At 43.6% G+C, this 22,515-nt stretch overlaps 1 protein-coding gene across 1 annotated transcript; it reads right to left on the bottom strand.

The window, feature by feature from the left end:
* Positions 1-5,440: 5,440 nt before the first annotated feature.
* LRRC10 (leucine rich repeat containing 10) lies at positions 5,441-7,782 on the bottom strand. The gene has a single exon (XM_002823511.4). It carries the CDS (start codon positions 7,711-7,713, stop codon positions 6,880-6,882), a length of 834 nt encoding a protein of 277 aa, XP_002823557.2. The 5' UTR covers positions 7,714-7,782; the 3' UTR covers positions 5,441-6,879.
* Positions 7,783-22,515: the final 14,733 nt, after the last annotated feature.

Genomic DNA, 22,515 nt, shown 5'->3' on the forward strand with positions numbered 1-22,515 from the left:
TGTGATGTTTTTAAGTTTGAAAAAGTCATATTTTAAAGTTGCAAGATGATGTGCTCTAAGTATCTTTTTTTTTTTGAGACAGGATCTCACTCTGTCCCCCAGGCTAGAGTACAGTTGTGTGATCACGGCTCACTATAGCCTCTGCCTCCTGGGCTTAAGCGATTCTTTCACCCTCCCAAGTAGCTGGGACTATAGGTGCATGGCATCATGCCTGGCTGATTTCTTTTTTTTTTCAATTGTAGAGACAGGTTTTGCTGTGCTGCCCAGGCTGGTTCTCAGCACCTCTTTCCAGTGCTTTTTAAGGTAATTTCTCTGAAGAAGAGTATGGTTAGACTTAAGTATTGTTATTGATAGGGTTTTTTTTTTTTTTTTAAGGGTTTTTTGTTTTGGGTAAGTAGATAAGAGAATGAGAATGGGTGTAAGTATGGACTGAGTTGGCTGGTTTATAGGCAACTCTAGATTTGGAGGCTGTTAATAATGCATCAGTATGTAGCAGAATACACAAGAAGTAAGAGCCCAACAGGTTGAGTTTTTATTGGACATCTGTGCTAACATGGACATTCCCATAAAGGAGCAAAGGATTTTTAAAGAAACACTGATAGACCAAACATTTTTTTGTTGTGGGAAGGGGGGGAGGTTGAGACATCTAAGAATTTGTCTCAATATTTTAATATTTGTAGATGCGATTAAAACTAGAAGAATGTGGTATTAGAATTTTACTGATTGAATAGCAATACCATCTGCTGTGTGGTATTTTTAAGTGCTTTATCACACATTGTAATCCTCACAACTGAGGTAGGTGGAGCAGGAGAGCATATGACAGAACCCACAAAGGATGTGGTGGGACAGGTGAGTTTATCCTGAGGGGCCAGATGGCATGGAGTTAGGCATATTTTCTCCAAAGACCTTAAAACAGATTGGCCAATAAACAAGATTAAAAAGGTAAAAATATGCAAACTGCTATATTCAAGAATATAGCCATACCTTGCCTTCATATATTTCGAAGCCCTTACTGATGGTTGTCTTTAGAAAAATCTCAAGTTCACAAATATCTTTCCAGGTTCAGAGGTAAGTATGACCTAGACCTAACTCCTGTTAACGGTTTTAGGATGGAGTTTTTACAATTTTAGATTTGGGGTACATGTGCTGCTTTGTTACAAGGGTATTATGTGTGATGGTGAGGGTTGGGCTTCTAGCACATCCGTCACCCAAATATTGGACACCGGGCCCAGTAGCTTAACTTCAACCCTCATGTCTGTCTTACCCTCCACACTTTGGAGTCCCCAGAGTCCATTTCCTCCGTATTTCTGTCTGCATGTCACTTTTGTTTAGTTCCCACTTACAAATGAGAACATGTAATATTTGATTTTCTGCTTCTGTGTTCACTTAGGATAATGGCCTCTAGCTCCATCCGTGTTGCTGCAAAGGACATTTGTTTTTCTTTTTTATGGCTGTGTTGTATTCCATTGGTGTGTATATACCACATTCTTAAAAGTCCAGTCCACTTTTGGTGGCTTGTGTTTGGCTTTGTGATTTTGCTAGTGTAAATAGTGCTGCGACTGCAGGTGTCTTTGATAAAATGATTTATTTTCCTTGGGATAGATACACAGTAGTGGGATTGCTTGGTCAAATGGTAGTTGTAACTTTATTTATTTGAGATACCTCCATACTGTTCTTCATAAAGGTGGAGCTAATTTACATTCCCACCAACAGTGTATGAGTGACGGATGGAGTTTCTTTTAACTCAGAAATAGCAAGTATGGAAGCAGTGGGTTTTTGTTTTCACAAGACTTGTGACATGAAAAGAGAAAGTTGGAATGTAAATTAATTGTTACTGCATAGAAATTTGTCTAAGTGCTTAGGAACTTAAAATCTATCCTAGTTAACCTTCAGTTTTTCTCTGAGGAAGGATAATTTGGGTTTGGTATTTTACACTCCTCAACCCCAAATCCAGTCTTTGCCTGCACTGAGGCTGTGCAGGCTTACCCCTGCTAGCTAGCTGCCTTGCCCACAGCTCCCTGTGGATTGGTTTTCTATTGCTTTAACTGAGGATGCACTGGCAGGAGATAGGGAGACAATCTATTCTCTTCCTGCCTTTGCTCTTTGTCTCTGGAGGTAACTGCATCCCTGCAAGACCTGCTACTATGTCTTCGTTAGGCAGCACCTCTTACCATGGCTCTTAGCTCTTAATGGATTTGGGAAATGATTTTTTTTTTTTTTTTTTTTTTTTTGAGACGGAGTCTTGCTCTGGCCCGGCCAAAACGTTTTTTTACCCTGTTTAGTCTTACAGGTGATAACAGCTGCTGCTATTGTGAGTGTCTGGGTTGCTATTACTTGTTTTTTTCCCCCACTTCACCCTGTCTTCACTAAAGTCTCTCCATGTAATCACATGGGGTGAATGCAGTTTCTTGCCAGGGCTCCGAATAATAGAAGTCAACAAAATACTCTGTACAAAACCCTTTATAAAAGTCTGCTGTGTGCCGTATTAGCATATTAGATCAATAGAAGATATTAAGAGAACCTTTTTAAAAATCAGAATTACTGGCTGGGCGCGATGGCTCACACCTGTAATTCCAGCACTTTGGGAGGCCGAGGCAGGTGGATCACGAGGTCAGGAGATTGAGACCATCCTGGCTAACATGGTGAAACCCTGTCTCTACTAAAAAATACAAAAAATTAGCCAGGTGTGGTGGCGGGCGCCTGTAGTCCCAGCTACTCGGGAGGCTGAGGCAGGAGAATGGCGTGAACCTGGGAGGTGGGGCTTGCAGTGAGCCGAGATTACGCCACTGCACTCCAGCCTGGGTGACAGAGCGAGACTCTGTCTCAAAAAAAAAAAAAAAAAAAAAAAAATCGGAATTACTATAGAACTTTTCAGATTCTCAATAAAAAGACTAAAGATAACCCTGATTTCAAATTTGTGATTTTAAAATTGTGAGCAGTATATAATAGCTCTTTTCAAAGGAGTATTGAAAAGATTACATGAATTAACTTAACCTGAGGAAAGTACCTGGCCTCTAGCAGCGTTCCACGTGTCAGCCTTTCCTCCTGTCCCATGGGCTGGGTACATGATAAAATCTCCCATCTTCAAGAAGTGTGTTGGAACTGTACAAGAAGTGTGTTGGATGATTCAATGATAAGTCCTGCTTAGTGTTTGCCAGAAGTGGACGGTCCACAAGGAAAGAAAGGCATGCATACCTTGTTTTCAAATATTAGTAGTATCCTTTCTATGGTATGGAGATGACAAATAGTATGCTTAAAAAAAAAAAAACAGGCAAAAGGCAGAGTAAAAGTATCTAACAGGACCGATGTCTTCAGTCACATGCCTCCTGCCCATTTAGAAACGGATTTAATGCCAAGGAATAGTCCCGTGTTTTCAAGTACTTTGGTGATTAATTCTAGAATAATAGATAAGGATCAAAGTATATTCATTTAGAAATTTGCAAATGCATCCTTGGTAATCATCCCTGTGTTTTCCTATTTTGGTAAGCCAGGAGCATGTGTGGTTATATGTCTTATATTCAGGACTTTAGATATTATGGTTGAAAATTTTCTGAAGGGAAAACAGCTTTTTTGTTCTATTGCCACTGTTTTTTTTCTCCTTCAAATCATGGGATGCCACTTTAAAAAAAAAAATCAAGGAATTACACTTGCTTTTAGGGTAAATATAGGTGTTGTGCTGCATGGTGTAATACTTAGTAAAAGAACATTTTATATAAACCTTCACTGTCACATGCCAGGCACTGTTCTATGCATTTTATACACAGTAATTGGTTTAATCCTTACAGTGCTCTGCAGAAACTGTTATGATTTTACTGATGAGGAAACTGAGGCACATAGATGATAACTGACTAGTACCTGGCAAGCCTAGGATTTGAACCCAGGTAGTCTGAAGGGCCATGCTCTTAGCCGCTATGCTGCATTGCTTCTGGTTCACGGTGTTGGATATGTGCCTTTAGTTTGAGTTCAGTTGATTGTTAGGGCACAAACCCACTTTTAAGTGAAAATTACAAACTCTAGAGATGATGCATTTTAGGACAAAATAAAGAAGCAAACTTGGTTGCTGATTCATTTCCATTGATTCCATGTTAAAGATTTCAGTTGGCATCACTCTTTATGGAATCTAAAATCCTATGTAAACTTCTGGAAGACATTTTCCCTTTGATGCATTAACACTTTGAGTTTCAAGACTTAAAAATCAGGAGCAAAAAAGTTACATTTGGTGCTTCAACATTTTCTTATTTTACTTTCTAATTGTGTCAACATTTCCAGAAACTATTAGAAGGGTTATAGAAATGTAAGTATGCATTTATATACTTTATAAAATTGATGGAAGGCCGGGCGCGGTCCCTCACACCTGTAATCTCAGCACTTTGGGAGGCCGAGGTGGGTGGATCACGAGGTCAGGAGCTCGAGACCATCCTGGCTAACACAGTGAAACCCTGTCTCTACTAAAAATACACAAAAATTAGCCGGGCGTGGTGGCGGGCGCCTGTAGTCCCAGCTACTCGGGAGGCTGAGGGAGGCTGAGGCAGGAGAATGGCATGAACTCGGGAGGCGGAGCTTGCAGTGAGCCGAGATAGCGCCACTGCACTCCGGCCTGGGCAACAGAGCAAGACTCCGTCTTGAAAAAAAAAAAAAAATTGATTGAAAATCTACAGTGAAAACATTTTTGGAAAGCAAATTCAACAGTGAACACTTGACCATACCATTTGAGAAATGTTCGTTGTGTATTGATTGCTCTGGAAGAAAACAGCTTGATTATGGGCCAAAATGTTTATAATTTGACTACTGATTCAGACTAGTTAGCTCTTTAGATGACAGTTCTGTATGGATCAATTGGCTTCACTCTGTTTTATGGTTATAGTCTGCAACTACAGAATGGCTGATTAATCTTGGGAAGGGTAAGACAGGGTCAAAAGAAAGTCAGCAATCTATAAACCTTGCTATAGATTAAGTTTAGAATGCAAGTTCTGTTGACAAAAGTTTCTAGCATCAGCTGAGTATAATTTGGCTTCCGTCATTAGGAATGAGATAAATCCTAACAGTCTAACAGAAATATGGACTTGTTTCTAAAGGAGTTAAATATGTTTGACCTGAAAGTTTAAACCTGTTACATTAAATGATTACAGGGACCTTTTTTGGCAGTCTGATCAATGGGTTGCAAATGCTCTGCAGATGGGAGGTGGCAATAGGAAGGAATTATGCAATATCATCCTCTAGTTTAGCAGGAAATATTTCTGGTAGGAAGACATACATGAAAATAGGTCTGCTGTGTAACGTCATTTTAGAACCAAACTTTGTTGGGTTAAGATGCTTTTATGGAAAAGGTCCTTTTAAAAACTTGTATGTTTTAGTTAAGATGATACTTTTTGTGTCCTTGTTTGCTGAAAACATTCAAATACATAAAGAATTGTATTATTAAATTACCCACTGACAACAATTTCTTTAAAGTTTATATATTTGTGGGAAGGTCACAATTTACATACTTCCAAAAAACAAAATACCTGGTTTATACATTGTCAAAACAGTCTGTAAAAATCAAAACAAATTGAAACAAAGGCAGAGATACTAGGCGAAAGAGGCAGAGACTTCCTATATACACTACAACTTGCTATTCAAATTTCAAAGTGCTTGTTTCAAGTGAACACATTTCTCACCTACTACCTTTAAACTAACATGCTTCTGGAAATGTGGTTTTCCTCCAAGGACAGGGATTCAATTTAGCTCAGCTCTGGCTCATTAGTGTGAATAAACAGAAGGGCTTTGCTTCAGGGAGGTAGACAGGAATCACAACAAGGCTTGACTTTAATGAGACCGCATTGCCACAGAGGTTCTCTTTTCCAGATGATTTCCAACATTGTCAGTGACAGTAAACTGTTGGGAGCAGATCTTGGGACAAACCTTTTAGGGAAAATGAACTAAATCAGCATGAGCCACTGTCAAGTTTAAGGTGACAGCTGAAGGCTGGGTGTGGTGGCTCATGCCTGTAACCCCAGCACTTTGGGAGGCTGAAGCAGGAGCATCGCTTGAGCCCAGGAGTTTGAAACTAGCTTGGGCAACATAGCAAGACCTCATCTTTACGAAAAAATTAAAGACTTAGCCAGGTGCACACATCTGTAGTACCAGTTACTGGGCAGGCTGAGGCAGGAGGAAGGCTTGAGCCCAGTAGTTCGGGGTTTCAGTGAGCCATGATTGTGCCACTGCACTCCAGCCTAGCAACAGAGTGAGACCTTGTCTCTAATAATAATAAAAGGGGCAGCTGGAGTCCACCAAGAAGTATTGTCCATCAGGGATCTTTTCAGCAGGCACTAAACTGCTGGGGAAAGAGTTTCCTCTTGAGCCTTTACAACAACAAACAACTTTTTTCTGTGAATCTGACTGATTGCCTAGGTAGAAATGTCCTTTTCAGTGGCCTCAGTGATACATTGATACTGTTTATGGTCATTTACAGTAAAGAAAATATGTCTGCAAAGGGACAGACCACCAGAATATTTAGTTCTATGACAAATACCTTATTTGAGGAGCTCATGAGCCTCATGACCAGTCACTTCTAGAGAGTGCAGGAGTTCAGAGTGTCCCAGCTCCTTTTGCTCTTCAGTGTTTCAAGATATCTGTGTGGAGAAGCTGTTTTCTTGCAAAGAAGTTATGATCTCTGGATTGTCATGCCATCATTGGCACAAAACTCCCCTCTGGAAGAGGAGCTGTTCGCCAGAAATATTTTCTCAGTGTGATTTATGGCATTCCACCTGGCTCTCTCCATCAGTCTCTACTAGCAGAGCCACTCCCAAATGACCCAGAGCCATCCTTTCCACTCCAATGGAGAGGCTTCCAGAACATGCTGCAGTTGGGTCCTTGGCATTGACTTGCAACTGAAGCTCCTCAGGAGTTGGTAGGAGGAAGTAGAGGGACTGGTGTCTGTAGCTCCTGGCTTTCCTCTCTGACCAACGCATAGCGCCTGGCTTTTCTAGGGTCGGGCTCTGGCGTCTCCTCTGCCCATCTCCCCACACGGCGCACACCTTTGGCCACCTTGGGTGCGTTCCTGCAAGGATTGTGGTCATAGATGACCAGCTTCAGACTTGACAGGTGGGCCAGGCTGGGGAAGTAACGGATGCTGTTCCAGTCCACATCAATCACCTCCAGGAAGGGCATGTGAAGCAGCACAGCGGGAAAGTCAGTTAGCCGGTTGCCTGAGAGCCAGATGGTCCTCAGCTCCTGGAGGTGCCGGAGCTGGCCTGGCAGCAAACGCAGGGCGTTGGAGCCGGCATGTAGAGTCTTAAGGAGACGCAGCTCACAGACCACATCCGGCAGCTGGGTGAGGCAGTTGGCCTCGATCCACAGGGTCCTGAGGTTCTGGAGCAGGCTCAGCTCACTGGGGAGGTCGCAGAGTTTGTTGTTGCCCAGGTAGAGGATGCAGAGCTGTTTCAAGGTGCACACCACCTGGGGCAGAGCCTTGAAGTTGTTGAAATCCAAGGCCAGAATCTGCAGGTTCTGTAGCTGCCCCAACTCCGGAGGCAGGCTATTGAGGTGGTTGTCGCTCAGGTAGAGCTTGACCAGCTCCCTGAAGGAGCACACGTGCAGGGGAAAGCGGCGTAACTGGCTCCCACTCAGATCCACCATCTTGTCCAGCGGCATCTCACGGAGGTCCCTGACCACATAGTTCTGGCAACGGTCAGCAGGGATGAAGGCCACGAGGGCCCTGATGGTGTTCCCCATGCGGAGGCTGGGGGCATGGTGAGCCCCAGAGGACAGACTCACTGAGCGGGGCTGGCTCAGCTGACTGCTCTGGGGCCTATCCTACCCTCCCATTATAACTTGGGGATTGCATGACAAAAGCCAGTCACTTTGACAGAGAAAAGTGCTCCTGATAGCAACTTGAGTGTCCGGCGACAGCGCAACAGTCTGGCAGGGGCTGGGAGGCCATGTCTGACTCACATGCTTGCCTTTAATCACCTAAGCCCCAATCCCTTTTATCAACTTTTTTTCATTTCAAGCTGAAAATAGCTTTGCTGTTTTTTTTCCCTAATGATAAAATATTAACACATTACATAAAGGTGTAAAAGAAGAAAATGAAAAACACCCATAGTTCTGTTACCCAGAGATAAATACTGTACACATGCATGTGTCCTCTAGCCTTTTTGCTATAAGTAATCATTTGTTTTTTAAAATTGCACTTTAGGAGCTTTTTTTTTTTTTTTTTTTTGGACAGGGTCTCATTCTGTCACACAGGCGGGAGTGCAGTGGTGCAATCTTGGCTCACTACAGCTTCTACTTCCCTGGCTCCAGCAATCCTCACACCTCAGCCTCCTGAGTAGCTGGAACTACAGGTGCACACCACCATGCCCAGCTAATTTTTGTATTTTTTGTAGAGATGAGGTTTTGCCATGTTGCCCAGGCTGGTCTTGAACTCTTGGGCTCAAGCGATCTGCATGCCCCGGCCTCTCAAATTGCTGGGATTACAGGCGTGAGCAATGGCACTTGGCCAGGAATCTTATTTTTTAATCATGACATATCATGGACATATTTTTATGTTTGCAGGTATCTCTGCAATTATTTTAAACACCTGCATAGTATTCCATTATATGGATGTACAGTAATTTAAACAGTTCTCTGTGGTTAGGCATCTAAGTTGTTTACAATGCATGACTATTGTAAACATCCATGTGCATACAGATGTGAGCAGCAATCCACTCATTTCTTTAGAAACCATCCTTAGAAGTGTTGCTGGAGCAGGCCTGGTGTGGTGGCTCATGCCTGTAATCCCAGCACTTTGGGAGGCCAAGGTGAGCAGATCACTTAAGTCCAGGAGTTTGAGGTCAGCTTAGGCTACATGGTAAAACCCCGTCTCTACTAGAAAAAACAAAAATCAGCTGGGTGTGGTGGCACACACCTGTAATCCCAAGTACTTGGGAGGCTGAGGCAGGAGAATGGCGTGAACCCGGGAGGCGGAGCTTGCAGTGAGCCGAGATTGCGCCACTGCACTCCAGCCTGGGCGACAGAGCAAGACTCCGTCTCAAAAAAAAAAAAAAAAAAAAAAGTATTGCTGGATCATAGATATGCATCATTTACAGGTTTTTCATTGATGGCTCCTCTGTACCCCACCAAATCTGAACCAGTACACACACCCACCAGCAATGGTTACAAGTGTCTACTTTCTCATGTCTTCGTTCTTATCAGATGATATCTTTCCACAGTTTAAAAACTTGCCTTTGACAAAAGATAAGTAGAAAAGCAGAAGAAAGAGAAGCAAGCTAGCCTTCTGCATGTTAAATAAATTCGGATGTATTCCTACAGTGCACCTGTGTCAGATTTGTTTGACCACCCATTAAAGGTTTGTGCTTCCCTTCCATAGTGTCCAGTTGTTCCAGACAAGCAGCTGTCCAGCCAGGACAATTTCCTCGTGCTGGTCTACAGGGGAAACTCTTCAAGTTCTGGCCAAAGTAATGTGGGCAGAAGTGTTAGATGTCACCTCTAGACTTGGCTCATTGTAAAACAAACCTTTCGCCCTTCTCCACACTCTCCTTCCCCCTCTACTGGCTGGATGTTGTCACCCAGAGTGACTTTAGGGGCCACCAAGTATGTGGAAGTCATATGTTGAAGGTGGCAGGGCCGTGGTCATCCTGGATTCCTGAATAAGTGCTAAGAGCAAAACATCTCCTTACCCTCCTCACTCCCACTTGATCCCCAATTGGATTGAGGTAAATGAGAAATAAATATTAATTATGTGAAGTCATTGAGATTGGGGGCTTATCTGTTATATTACTTTATACATACAGCAGTTGTTAAAAATAAAGAGGTAAATCCACATATACTGATATGGGAAGTGATTCCGGATAAATAAAGTAGGGAGGGAAAAAAGCAAATTTCAGAATAGTTTTTTAATGATTCTCATCTGTGAAAAAATATATCTTTGTGTGTGCATAAAAATATCTGTAAGAAATAATGGTGATTAACTCTGGAAAATCTACCTGAGGGTTTGTGGGTGATAGGGATGCTGACTTTTCCATTTACATCCTTTTGTACTCTTGATTTTTTAAAAAAACTAGAGGCACTTATCATTTTAAACTTAAAAACTCTAGTCCCAAAACAACCAATCCATCAGCCTACCTGCTCCCTGAATAGAGTTTCAGGGTAGGTGAGGGGGCCTGGCACACCCTTGCTCCACGTCCAATGACTTTGCTGCTGAATTGCTTGTAACGGACCACACCGTTGAGAAGCACCTCGTGAATGGCGATTCTACAGAGCTGTTTGGTGATGCAGCAGAGCTACCCACTTTCTGCTCACAGGTCATGACTGAAGCCAGTGTTCTTCCTGGACTTTCTACACATTGAATGTCAAGGGCTATTATCTTGAGCCTTCTTCTTGCTTTGCTTATTTGTATTAAAATAACTGGCCTGTCAACTCTGCTTTGCTGCTATATTTAGCATGGTCAGTGGTGACCACAAATGGTTATGAAGCAGCTGCCCTAGTGTCATCCCTAGAAATGATAATGATAATAATGTTGCTACCAGGTGCCTTATATATATTATCTATTCTTACAACACCAGCCAGATAAATATGTTTTACCTAACTTTTCAGATGAGAAAACTGTGTGTGGGTCAGAGAGGTTTAATGATATTATCAAGTATTGACTGAACACCTACTATGCTTTAGATGCAGGTAATCAAATGAGTAACAAGATAGATAAAATCTTGATCTCACACAGTGTACAATTCTATCAGGGTAGGCTCCTGTTGAACCACACAAGGTGACAAACTTTGCCCCGCCAAACGGAATTTCCATGGTAGCACTTTAGATAACAAAACACTTGAAGAAGATCTCGTACATGAAAATCAGAGATTGAAATAAGAATGTTTAAAATCAAGACAAAAAAATGAAACGAATAGAAGAAAATAATAAACTATAACGTAATATTTTCAGGGAGTTAACGATAGCACTTGCGTGCTGGGTGTGGTATTATTAGGTCATTTAATCCTTACAGCAATCCTAAAATGTATGTACTGTTATTGTTTCCACTTGATAAAGAAAGAAATCGGGGAACAAGGAGTTTATGCAACCTGAACAAGCTAGCACGTAGCCGAGCAGGGATCTGAACCCAGATCATCTTGCTCTACAGTCTGTGTTCCAAATACTGTGCCTTTCTTGGATGACATAACAACCATAAAAAGAGTAGGATGCTATTAGAAAGAAAGAAATATTCTAAGAATAAGAAAGGGCTCTTGGAAATAAAGATATGAAAAAAGCACAATTAAAAATAAAATAGAAGAAAAACAGTAGGTGTTTCCTCAAAAAATTAAAAATAGAATTACCAAATGATCCAACAATTCCACTTCTGGGTATATATCCAAAGAAAATAAAAATAAAAACAGGATCTTTTTTTTTTTTTTTTGTGAGACAGAGTTTCACTCTTGTTGCCTAGGCTGGAGTGCAATGGCATGATTTCAGCTCACTGAAACCTCTGCCTTCCATGTTCAAGTGATTCTCCTGCCTCAGCCTCCCGAATAGCTGGGACTACAGGGGTGTGCCACTATGCCCAGCTTTTTTTTTTTTTTTTTTTGTATTTTTAGTAGAGACGGGGTTTCACCATTTTGGCCAGGCTGGTCTTGAACTCCTGACCTCAGGTGATCCACCTGCCTCTGCCTCCCAAAGTGCTAGGATTACAGGTGTGAGCCACCTTACCTGGTTAAGATGGGAAATTTTTGCATATTTTACCACAATTTAAAAAATAAAATTAAAAAATATAATAGAAGGCTTGAGAATATCTCATCAAAAGTTGAAGAAAATGCTGGGTGTGGTGGCTTATGCCAATAATCCCAGCAATTTGGGATACTAAGGTGAGAAGTTTAAGACCAGCCTGGGCAACATAGGGAAACCCTGGCTCTACAAAAAATTAAAAAATTAACTAGGTGTAGTGGTGTGCTCACCTGTAGTCCCAGCTACTTGGGAGGCTGAGGTGGGAGGATTGCTTGAGCCTAGGAGATCGAGGCTGCAGTGAGCCATGATTGTGACATTGTGCTCCAGACTGAGTGACAGAGTGAGACCCTGTCTCAAAAATAAAATTAAATTTAAAAAGAGAGACAGGCTGGGCATGGGGGCTCACGCCTGTAATCCCGCTTTTTGGGAGACCGAGGTGGGGGATCACCTGAGGTCAGGAGTTCGAGACCAGCCTGGCCAACATGGTGAAACCCCCTCTCTACTAAAAATACAAAAATTAGCCGGGCGTGGTGGCAGGCACCTGTAGTCCCAGCTACTTGGGAAGCTGAGGCAGGAGAATTGCTTGAACCCAGGAGACAGAGGTTGCAGTGAGCCAAGATCGTACCACTGCACTCCAGCCTAGGTGACAAGAGCAAGACTTCATCTCACACACACACACACACAAAAAAAAAAAAAAAAAAAGAAAAGAAAAAAAAGAGACAATTATGAAAGAGGTACATGAAAGAGTTTTCTAGGGCTGACATATATGAGTTCTCTGGTGAACTTGTCAACTTCATAGCACAATAAATGAAAAAGACCAACACCACTGTAAAATTTCAGCACTCTGAAAAGAAGAGCCCAAAGGTTTCTAGATAGAAGACAACAGAGTACACACACACACAGCCAGAAACGAGAACATCATTGGGCATTTCAGTACCACTATTGGAAAGTAGAAGATAACAGAGCAATGCCTTCAAAATTCTAAGGTAAAATAATCTCCAGTATAGAATCTCATGCCCAGTAAAAGTAGGATTTAGAATGATTTTTTTTTTTTCAAGCAGAAAAGGTGTCAAAAAGTTTCCCTCTCATGCACAAATTCTCAGAAAGCTACTCAAGGAAGTGTTTTATCAAAATGGAAGACACAGAATCCAGGAACCAACAGCCCCGGCAAAGGAAACAGGAAGATTTCAGGTGACAGCTGGCTATGCTGGCGGTGAAGGTGGAGCAGGGAGAGCCACAGGAGCCTGGCCAAGAGTGCATCGCTGTCCCAAGGAGTGCAGTGCGGAGTGCCCCGGTTGGAGGGTGTCTCCAAAGGACCCACGGGAACACCTCGAGGAAAGGGCCAGTATTTGTGCATCTGTTGCAACAGAAGGCACGTATCTGCCTAAGGGGAACTGAAAACAGAACCAGTGAGTGAAACAGTCTCGTCCTCCTGTGCCCAAGCCTGGAGGGTCTAGGAGGGGGGGCCAGGGCAGAAGACATGGAGCAAAGAAGGAAAACAGCAGGCTCTGTATCCCCGTCCCCCTCACTCCCCCTACTCAGCCTGGAGACCCTCTCCCCAACCCCAGCTCTTTCTCATTGTTGATCCCTAAGCCACAGGCCAGGCCTCACCTGGGAGAAGGAAGGAAGTTTTAAATTGAATGAGATATTAAAAGTTTGGATGAGACTTTAAAGTTTTGACGTACATTTGACTGAAAATTTTAAATCCCAAAAGTGTCGAGAAAGCTGTACGATCTACCCAAGATGTGATCCAGGGGCTGGGGTGTGGGTAGGGATTTCATAGAGCATGTGTGAGGAAGGAGGAGTAGGGACAAGGCTGATGGTGGATTATTCCCTACTGGGTTCAGCCCCCGTATGAAACCCGCATCGTCGGGAATAAAATGATCAAGGTGACCCCCAGAAAAACTGAAAACAGCCTATACCAAAAGGAAAACACACTCATGCGTACACACCTACATCCCAAAGAAAAAACAATGCGTATTAGTGATATTGTAACTATATATATAAGTTTTCACCCATGGTTCCTGGCTCATAACTCCCATAGCCCCTGTCACAGTCCTTTGTTGTAATGTTGGGGCACTTTAGGTGCCAAGAGCAGGTCTAAGGTAACAGAAGCTCAGGACTCGAATCTGCTTGTGGGTCATAAGACCCTCATTCCAGAGAGGGTTTTGCTTCATTCCCTGGAGGAAAGAAGGCTGCACAGAGGCCAAGAAAAATCTGAACAGATGGGCCTTGCTGGGTTTAGATCATATCCTTTTTGTCAAATCTCATTTCTAAATGATTGTCAATCATGAAGATTGTCAATCAGTGAAGTCTCCATAAAAGGCCCAAGAGGAGAGGGTCCAGGGAGCTTCCAGCTAGCTAAGCACGTGGAGGTTCCTGATGGGCTGTGCCCAGGGAGGACGTGGAAGCTCCACACCTCTTCCCCCATGCTGTGCCGTATGCATCTCTTCATCTGTACCCTTTGTGATATCCTTTATAATAAACCGGTAACTGCAAGTGTTTCCCTGAGTTCGGTGAGCTGCTCCAGCAAATTAATTGAACCTAGAGGGCAGTTGTGGGAACCTTAACTTGAAGCTGATCAATCAGAAGTTCTGGAGGCTGGAACTTGTGACTCGTGTCTGAAGGCAGGGTGGCGCTTTTGGGGACTGAGCCCTCAACCTGTGGGATCTGATACTCTCACCAGGAAGGCAGAGTCGGAATTGAATTGGAGGACACCCAGCTGATTTCCACTGCAACGCTGCTCCCTTGCTGGCTGGTGGGGAGAAATCCCCACACATATTTTGGGGTCACAGAAGTCTTCTTTGTTGATGATTGTTGTGGTGGTGTTGTGAGAACAGAGGAAAAATAGGGCTTGAATTTTTACAAACCGTATTGCAAAAGATAGAAGAAAAAGTGTTGAAAATAAAAACCATAAAGTGAACTGTTCTGTTTTCCAATTAGTTAGCTTTGAGGTGCAGCTGGCTTCTCCTTGGTTTGAAATCATGGTGACGCTGATGCTGGACATAGAGAAGAGCCCCACAGGTGGAATCCTGGGCCTTCCAGAAGAGCAGTCCAGAAGCAACCTTGTCCCACCAAGCTTGGGTCTGACCATTTGGATTTGAATTCAACTGCTCCATGGAGGTGTTTGCCCAAACCTTGGCTTTAAGCTAATTAATGTTGGGTCTTCAAATACTTCAAGGTGCAGTTCTAGTGTTATGGTTCTTAATTTCAGTGCAATAGAAACTGTCTTTGAATGATTTGGATGAAAAGGAATTTATTATGTTAGGAAGCTCACAGACCTCCTTGCCTGTGCTGCGGAACTGGGCTTGGATGCTATAGCTAGGACAAAAGTCCTAAATTGCCGTGCAGAACTGGTCTTGTGACGGTATCATTGTCACTGCCTCTGGGCCCAGCCCCTCACTGCTTGTACTTCCGAGCCCACTGGTGCTGGCTGCTGCCTCCGAACCTGGTGTAGCCCCCACCATGGCTACCTCCCTCTTCAGAAGGGATTTTGCCCAAGTCCTGCTTTTTTGTATCACTAAAAGTTGAATCGGGGCCAACAGGGAAGACTCATTGATCACATGCCACAGCTGAGCCACAAGGGAGGCTGGGGTTCAGCTTTCGGCTTCTATAATGCGGAGTTGTCATTTTCCACCACCAAGATTTATAAGGTGAGAAGCTCCCCAAACGTGGAGAGCTGTCAGTCAAAAAAAAAAAAAAATCACAGATACTCACCATAACTAGCCTGTAGTTCACTCCCATCGTCCCACAGCTGTCAAGGAGGGTCTTCCTGACCACGCTATTTAAGCTAGGCTGCCTCTACTCCCAGTTTCTCTCCATGTTAGCACTTATCACAATTGTGATGGTTTTATTTCTTAGTTCTCTTGCTTCCCTGCTGGACTGTAAACTCCCTGAGGCCAGAGATTGTGCCAATTCTGTTCACTATTGTATTTTTAGCACTAACAGCAGCACTTCAAACAATATAGGCATTCATCTATTCAATAAATAAGGGGTGCACAATGGACACAATTTCCTGCCCTCCCAGAGCATCTGAATGAATGAATGAATGAACAAAAGATGCATTACTCTTGGCTTACTAACGTAAACTCAAATCGCTGGCACCCAGTGACTTGACAATATATATTTATGAATAAATAACATTTTTTCTACTCTTGATTATCATTGAGATAAAGGAGAGTGGTTCTGAGAAGAACTTATAAAATTTATCAGAAGAGTTATTAAGATATACACAGGGTTGGAAAATCCCAGAAACGAATTCACATTTGGTTGGTAACTATAAGATAAGCTCCAATCTTTGACTTTCAGAAAACAATGCGAGTGAGGAAGCTAAAGACTTCCCTTGAGACTTTAGCCTACCACTATGAAAATGTGCTGAGCCTGCTCTATGGATGCAGCCAGAGCAGGATGCCAGAGAAGTCTCCCAAGATATGCTGTAAGTTAATTAGATTCTCTTTCAATGCTGAACTGCTGGAAACTGTTCAACAGCAACTGCTGTGCTACGACAATTATTCTGAGAAAAGTGAGCTTCAATAATCGCCGTGAAATGAAACTTGAATCCTGAAGGAATTCCATCATCAACTCACAGGATGAGGAGCCGGGGCAAAGTTCAGCCCAAGTGGGAGGGAAGGGTGGCCTTTTTTTTTTTTTTTTTTTTTTTTTTTCAGACAAAGTCTCATTCTATCCCTAGGCTGGAGTGTAATGGCATAATCTTGGCTCACTGCAACTTCTGCCTCTTGGGTTCAAGCCATTCTTGTGCCTCAGCCTCCTGAGTAGCTGGGATTACAGGCCTGCTCCACCACACCCAGCTAATTTTTTTGTATTTTTAGTGGAGATGGGGTTTTGCCATGTTGGCCAGGCTGGCCTCGAACTCCTGACCTCAAGTGATCCACCCGCCTCGGCCTCCCAAAGTGCTGGGATTACAGGCATGAGCTACTGCACCCAGCCAGGGGCGGCATTTTATAGCCTGTAAGTGTGCGAAAGGAACCAAGGTCAGGAGAATGGGCCTTGGTAGAGTTCTGCTTTATAGTCCCCAGGAACCGGCAATGAGGGGATGTGCTCTCTGAAGCTGGGCTTCCTGATGGCCTGGAGAGAGGCCTGGCCCAGGATTACAGCCAGAGGATGCTTTGGTCCATTTTGGTGACCATCTGCTCCCTACTTCACAAAGGTAGGATTTGCCATCAGAACGCACATCAGTCTCAGAGTGGCCTTTGGACAAAAACAAAGAACAAAAACAACAAAACCCCACAGATCAGCACTGCTTCATTAGAGAGTTTCCATGGTTCCGTTGGGCTTAATGCAGTCTTCTAAGTACGTCCTCCAAATGTATCAGCCTCTGCCAGGGGACAGTTGGCAATGTCTGAAGACATTTTTGGTTGTCACACTGTGAGGGTGCTTCTGGCATCTAGTGAGTAGGGCCTAGGATGCTGGTAAACATCCTGCATTGCACAGGACAGCTGCCGGCAGCAAAGCTTATCTGGACCAAAATGTCAGTGGTGCTGAGGTTGAGAACTCCTGGGCCATACTGCCAGCCAGCTGTCTTCCAGGGAAGTGCATCCCCGTCATCATAAAATAGATACAACAACTAGTATTTTATCTTCCTGACTGGAATACATTTTGTCTTCAGTCTCAGGGAAGGTTTTCTTTCAATTTAATAAAGTGGGGTGGGATCAAATACAACTATACTTTCAAGAATTTCCTTTGGCAGCTTTGATATTTCCAGATCTGCTTGACAAGTAAAGGGCTGATAATGTGCAGGCAGCTTTGGGTTGGGACTCATGAAATTTGAATCAACTATAAGCCTTATAAAAGATGCATGAAGTCTCCTATAAGGCTTTTTGTTTTGTTTTTGTTTGTTTGTTTTTTGATGGAGTTGGAGGTGGGGGCTGGTGGATCTTGCAATGCATTTTCCAGTAGAAATAATGCTATGAATTATGGTGTTTTACATCAGTCTATAAAAGTTGGCTTAATTCATAGAACAACAGTATTGTGATGGTACGGTGATTGTAGTCTTACTGACTGCTGTGTGTAAGATGGTTTCTGTGTGGAAACAGATTCTGAGCTGCAGCTCAAGCAACAGGGCCAGTAGCTAGAGGTGGTTTCAGAGATGGTAGATGCCATCTGGGGCCACCTGGGGCTGTGCATATTGCTGTCTCAGTACAACCAGGGTTCTTTCTTCCAGCAAGCAAGAAAAGGGAGGTGAGGAAGGAAACCCACAGTGCCTGGCATTGGAATGTATGATGTGTGTGGGTTGGCAGTCAGTTGGATTTGGGATAGAATTTCATTTCTACCATTTCCCAACTGTATGGCCTTGGAGACATTGCTTAACCTCTTTGAAAGTCTTTCTACATTTGTCAAATGGAGATAGTAATGATAACTAAATTAAACAGAGAGAAGTAAATGGAGATGATAATAATAATTATCATGGTAAGGGGCCGGCCGCAGTGGCTTACGCCTGTAATCCTAACACTTTAGGAGACCGAGGTGGGTGGATCACTTGAGGTCAGGAGTTCAAAACCAGCCTGGCCAGCATGGTGAAACCCCCGTCTCTACTAAAAATACAAAAAATTAGCAGGGCATGGTGGTGCACGCCTGTAATCCCCAGCTACTTGGGAGGCTGAGGCAGGAAAATCCCTTGAACCCAGGAGGTGGCGGTTGCAGTGAGCCAAGATTATGCCATTGCACAGCAGCTTGGGTGACAGAGCAAGACTCTGTCTTAAAAAATAAAATAAAATCATGGTAAGGATTAAATGACAGTACCTGAAATACAGCTGAAACTGAATACATGTCAGTTTCCTCCCGCCAGCCCTCCCAACTTTCTCTGTTGCCAACATAGTACTTGTCTGGTATCATCTCACATCTTCAAAGAATGTCAATATTTGCCCAAATCTGTGGTCAGCTCCAGCCATATCCATAAAACTCCTGCCAACTTAGAACTTCCTGGAATTGAGCAACCTCACAACTTTGGGAACCAATGAGCTACCAAGAAGCCTGAGGAGCAGAGAGAGGCTGCTGAACGAGAGCAGTGAAGCTGATCTTGGTGGCTCTGCCGTGCTTTCCGATTGTCATGGGCATGGGGAGGTAAGGGGACCTTGGCATAGTGTAAGGCCTTGACGTTGTCTCTCCTTAGTTGTCACCTCTCATCCCCCCAACACAGCGGGGCTGACTCTGGAATGGGATGATTTGAAACTGGGCAGGGGACTGACACCGTGAGCTCACTCATCATTTTCTCTCCTTTTAGGATTTCTTTGATCCAACTCATGTCCAGCAGGCATCATGTCTGAGAAGCAGGGACCCTGGAGGAGTTCAGGACAGACTACCAGCTGGACCTTTCTCTTTGAGCTTGCTATCTGAGACTGTTTCCTCCGGAAGTGTATTTATGTGCCCAGATGATATAAGAGCACTTACATAATTAAGTGAGTGGATTCTGTGAATTGACTGGGGATCTGTGGACATCTGGCTCTGAAACGCCACAAACCAACCTGGATTCCCCAAGGGGCTCAGCAGTACTTTTCTTTTGTTGGAGCGTGTGGAGGGAGAAGTGGCATTGGTTCAATATGGTCTGTCTCAGGTGACTTTCAGACGGTAGGGTTCAGTGTGGAGCTTTGCTGAATCCTGCCCTGTTGGAGTCCTACTGACGGGACTGGGAGTGGTATTGTGGGGAGGGTCCTGGACTTGCACTGTAAAGATCTGCATTTGAATTTTTTAAATTGCTGCGTAACCTTGAGCAAGTAGTTTAACTTCTCATGATCTTCTCCCATCATCTGGAAACAAGAGAGTCAGACCAGATCACCCCAAAGGATCACAACAGGCTTGGCAGCATGGACTTCTCACTGGGTGACTCTGACGTCACTGAACATGTTGTATCTCTCCGCTGCAAATGTAGGTTAACGGTGGGGCAAGTGGGGTGGGATCATGCTTGAGAAAAACATTGTTTTAATTTTAGTTAAATGCTGGGCCACAAAACTAAAATTGGCAAATAATTTTTTTTTTTTTTTTAGACAGGGTTTCACTCTATCGCCCAGGCTGGAATGCAGTGGTGTGATCTCAGCATACTGCAGTCTTAGCTTTCCAGGCTCAAGCAACCCTCCTGCCTCAGCCTCCTGAGTAGCTGGGACCACAGGCATGCACCACCATGTCCAGGCAATTTTTGTATTCTTTGTAGAGACAGGATTTTGCCATGTTGCCCATGGCAGGTTTTGAACTCCTGGGCTCAAGTGATCCAACTGCTTCAGCCTTCCAAAGTGCTGGGATTACAGACTTGAGCCACAGCGTCTGGCCAGGCAAAGACCTTGGCCCAGCCACCCTTTTGTGTAATGGCCAAGATGCTCAGAGGGGCCAGCATGACAAATGGAAAGAGGAAGCATGGGCTTTGTAGTCAGAAAAATTTGAGTCATACTATCAGCTCTGCCACTGACAAGGAAAAATTGTTTACCTTCTCTGAGCCTCAATTCTGCAAAATTGGAATAAGAACACCCACTGCATGAGGTTTTCCTGAGGTTAAAAAATGATAATGTGTTTAAATATTTTGCCCATGGAAGGTGCTTGAAAACTGGTTTGTATGATTATTCTTTTCTTATTCATGTTGTAATCAGGTATTGGGCTGTGACTGTTCCAGGGTGTGCTGATAAATGCTCAAGTGAGCTAAGCCTGAGCAAGCTCTGGTACTGATTCCTCACTTCCTGGGTCCTGTCTGGCCTCCTGGTTTGCTGTCAGGAAGACCTAAAGCTGGCTGGGCCGACTGTATACCCTGCTGGTTCACTGTCCCCTCCTTCAACTCTTCCTCCTACCACAATATATAACACATAACACATAAAGTAGTCCTATGGTCTCTAATGTAGCTATTTACTTCCTTACAAAGCAAAGACAGCTTTTTATTGACTTTGAATGGCGTTCTTTGAAATGTTGGCAAGATGCTATTGTTTGAGCAGTACCTTACCATGTCTCATGTCCCCTTTTCCAGGGCATAAAGTGTTATTCCACTGGGTTCCCACCAAGCGGGGAATCCACTAGCACTCAATAAACCTAGTTACATGCCTTGAAAGCTGGTTCATAAACCTGCAGAAAACCCTAAATCAGGCAGATGAGTGGAAGTGGCTTGGTTGTCACTATGTATGTCTTAAGACCGAGTTGGCTTGCTCCTTCATCAGAAGCACAGCCCTGGAAAGAATGCGTTTCACTAAAAATAGGGCAGTTGGAGGCATGACCGCACCAGCAGATAGTCTTTGCAGCAGCTTTTGGGGCAGGCTGACTGATAAAGCTTTTTGCTCCGGGTGCTCCAGATTACTCACAGCTGTTTCCAGACCAAAGCGCCCTGGGGAGGCTGGCATCACGCCACGCGTCAGGTGCTTGTTATCAAACACTGCGCGTGAGGCCAGAGTCGGCCTAATCAGCCTCCAAGCCTTGCCTGGATGGAATGGATCAGGGAGGGGTGGCGACCTGTTCTGTCACTGTATTCTTTTTTTTTTTAAGACAGAGTTTCGCTCTTGTTGCCCAAACTGGAGTGCAGTGGCTTGATCTCGGATCATTGCAACCTCCACCACCCTCCTGCCTCAGCCTCCCGAGTAGCTGGGATTACAGGTATGCGCCATCATGCCCTGCTAATTTTTGTATTTTTAGTAGAGACAGGGTTTCACCATGTTGGCCAGGATGGTCTTGATCTCTTGACCTTGTGATTTGCCCACCTTGGCCTCCCAAAGTGCTGGGATTACTTTGGGAGCACAGTGAGCCACTGTGCTCGGCCTCTGTCACTGTATTCTAAAACCCAGCAGTTTCCTTTATGTGTGTGTGTGTGTGTGTGTGTGTGTGTGTGTGTGTGTATAACTTCTAAAAACAGTTGGATTTTTCCTTCCATTGCAAGTCGAGGGTAGTATAGCATAGTGGTTAATGGGTATGCTTCAGAGCCAAACTTCCTGGGTTTGAAGCCTGTTCTCTTTTGTTTGTTTTAAATTAACAAAACATAATTCTATTTTTTTTCTTTTGTAGAGGTGAGGGTCTCACTACATTGTCCAGCCTAGTCTTGAACTCCTGGCCTCAAGGATCGTCTCACCTTGGACTCCTAAAACGGCTGGGATTACAGGTATGAGCCACCACACCCGGCCTCAAACTTAATTCTTTTAGAGTAGTTTTAGGTTCACAGAAAATTGAGCAGAAAGTGCAGAGAGTTCCTGTATACCCCTTGTCTCCTCCCCTGCTATTCCCCTCCAGAGAATATTTCTTACAGCTGATGAACCCATATTGACATGTCATTATCACTCAAAGTCCATAGTTTACATTAGGGTTCACTCTTGGTGTTGTAGCTTCTATGGCTTTTGACATATGTTTCCCTCATTGTGGTATCATATGGAATATTTTCACTGCCCTAAAAATCCTCTGTGCTCTGCCTATTCATCCATCCCTCCCCCCCAGAAACCACTGATCTTTTTACTGTCTCCATATTTTTGCCTTTTCCACAATATCATACAATTGGAACCCTACAGTATGTAGCCTTTTCAGATCAGCTTCTTTCACTTAGTCAAATGCATTTAACTTATCTTTATGTATTTTCATGGCTTGATAACTCATTTCTTTCTAGAACTAAATGAGATTCCATTGTCCGGATATACCACAGTGATTTGTTCATTCACCCACTGAAGGGTATCTTGGTTGCTTCTAAGTTTTGGCAATTATGAATAAAGCTGCTATGAACATCTGTGCAGGTTTTTGTGCGGACATAAATTTGCAATTCATCTGGATGAATAACAAGAAGCGTGATTGCTGGATCATAGGGTAAGAGTAGGTTTAGTTTTATAAGAAACTGCCAAGCTGTCTTCCAAAGTAGCTGTA

This window comes from Pongo abelii, chromosome 10 (genome assembly GCF_028885655.2).
Source record: "Pongo abelii isolate AG06213 chromosome 10, NHGRI_mPonAbe1-v2.0_pri, whole genome shotgun sequence".
NCBI classification, from domain to species: domain Eukaryota; kingdom Metazoa; phylum Chordata; class Mammalia; order Primates; family Hominidae; genus Pongo; species Pongo abelii.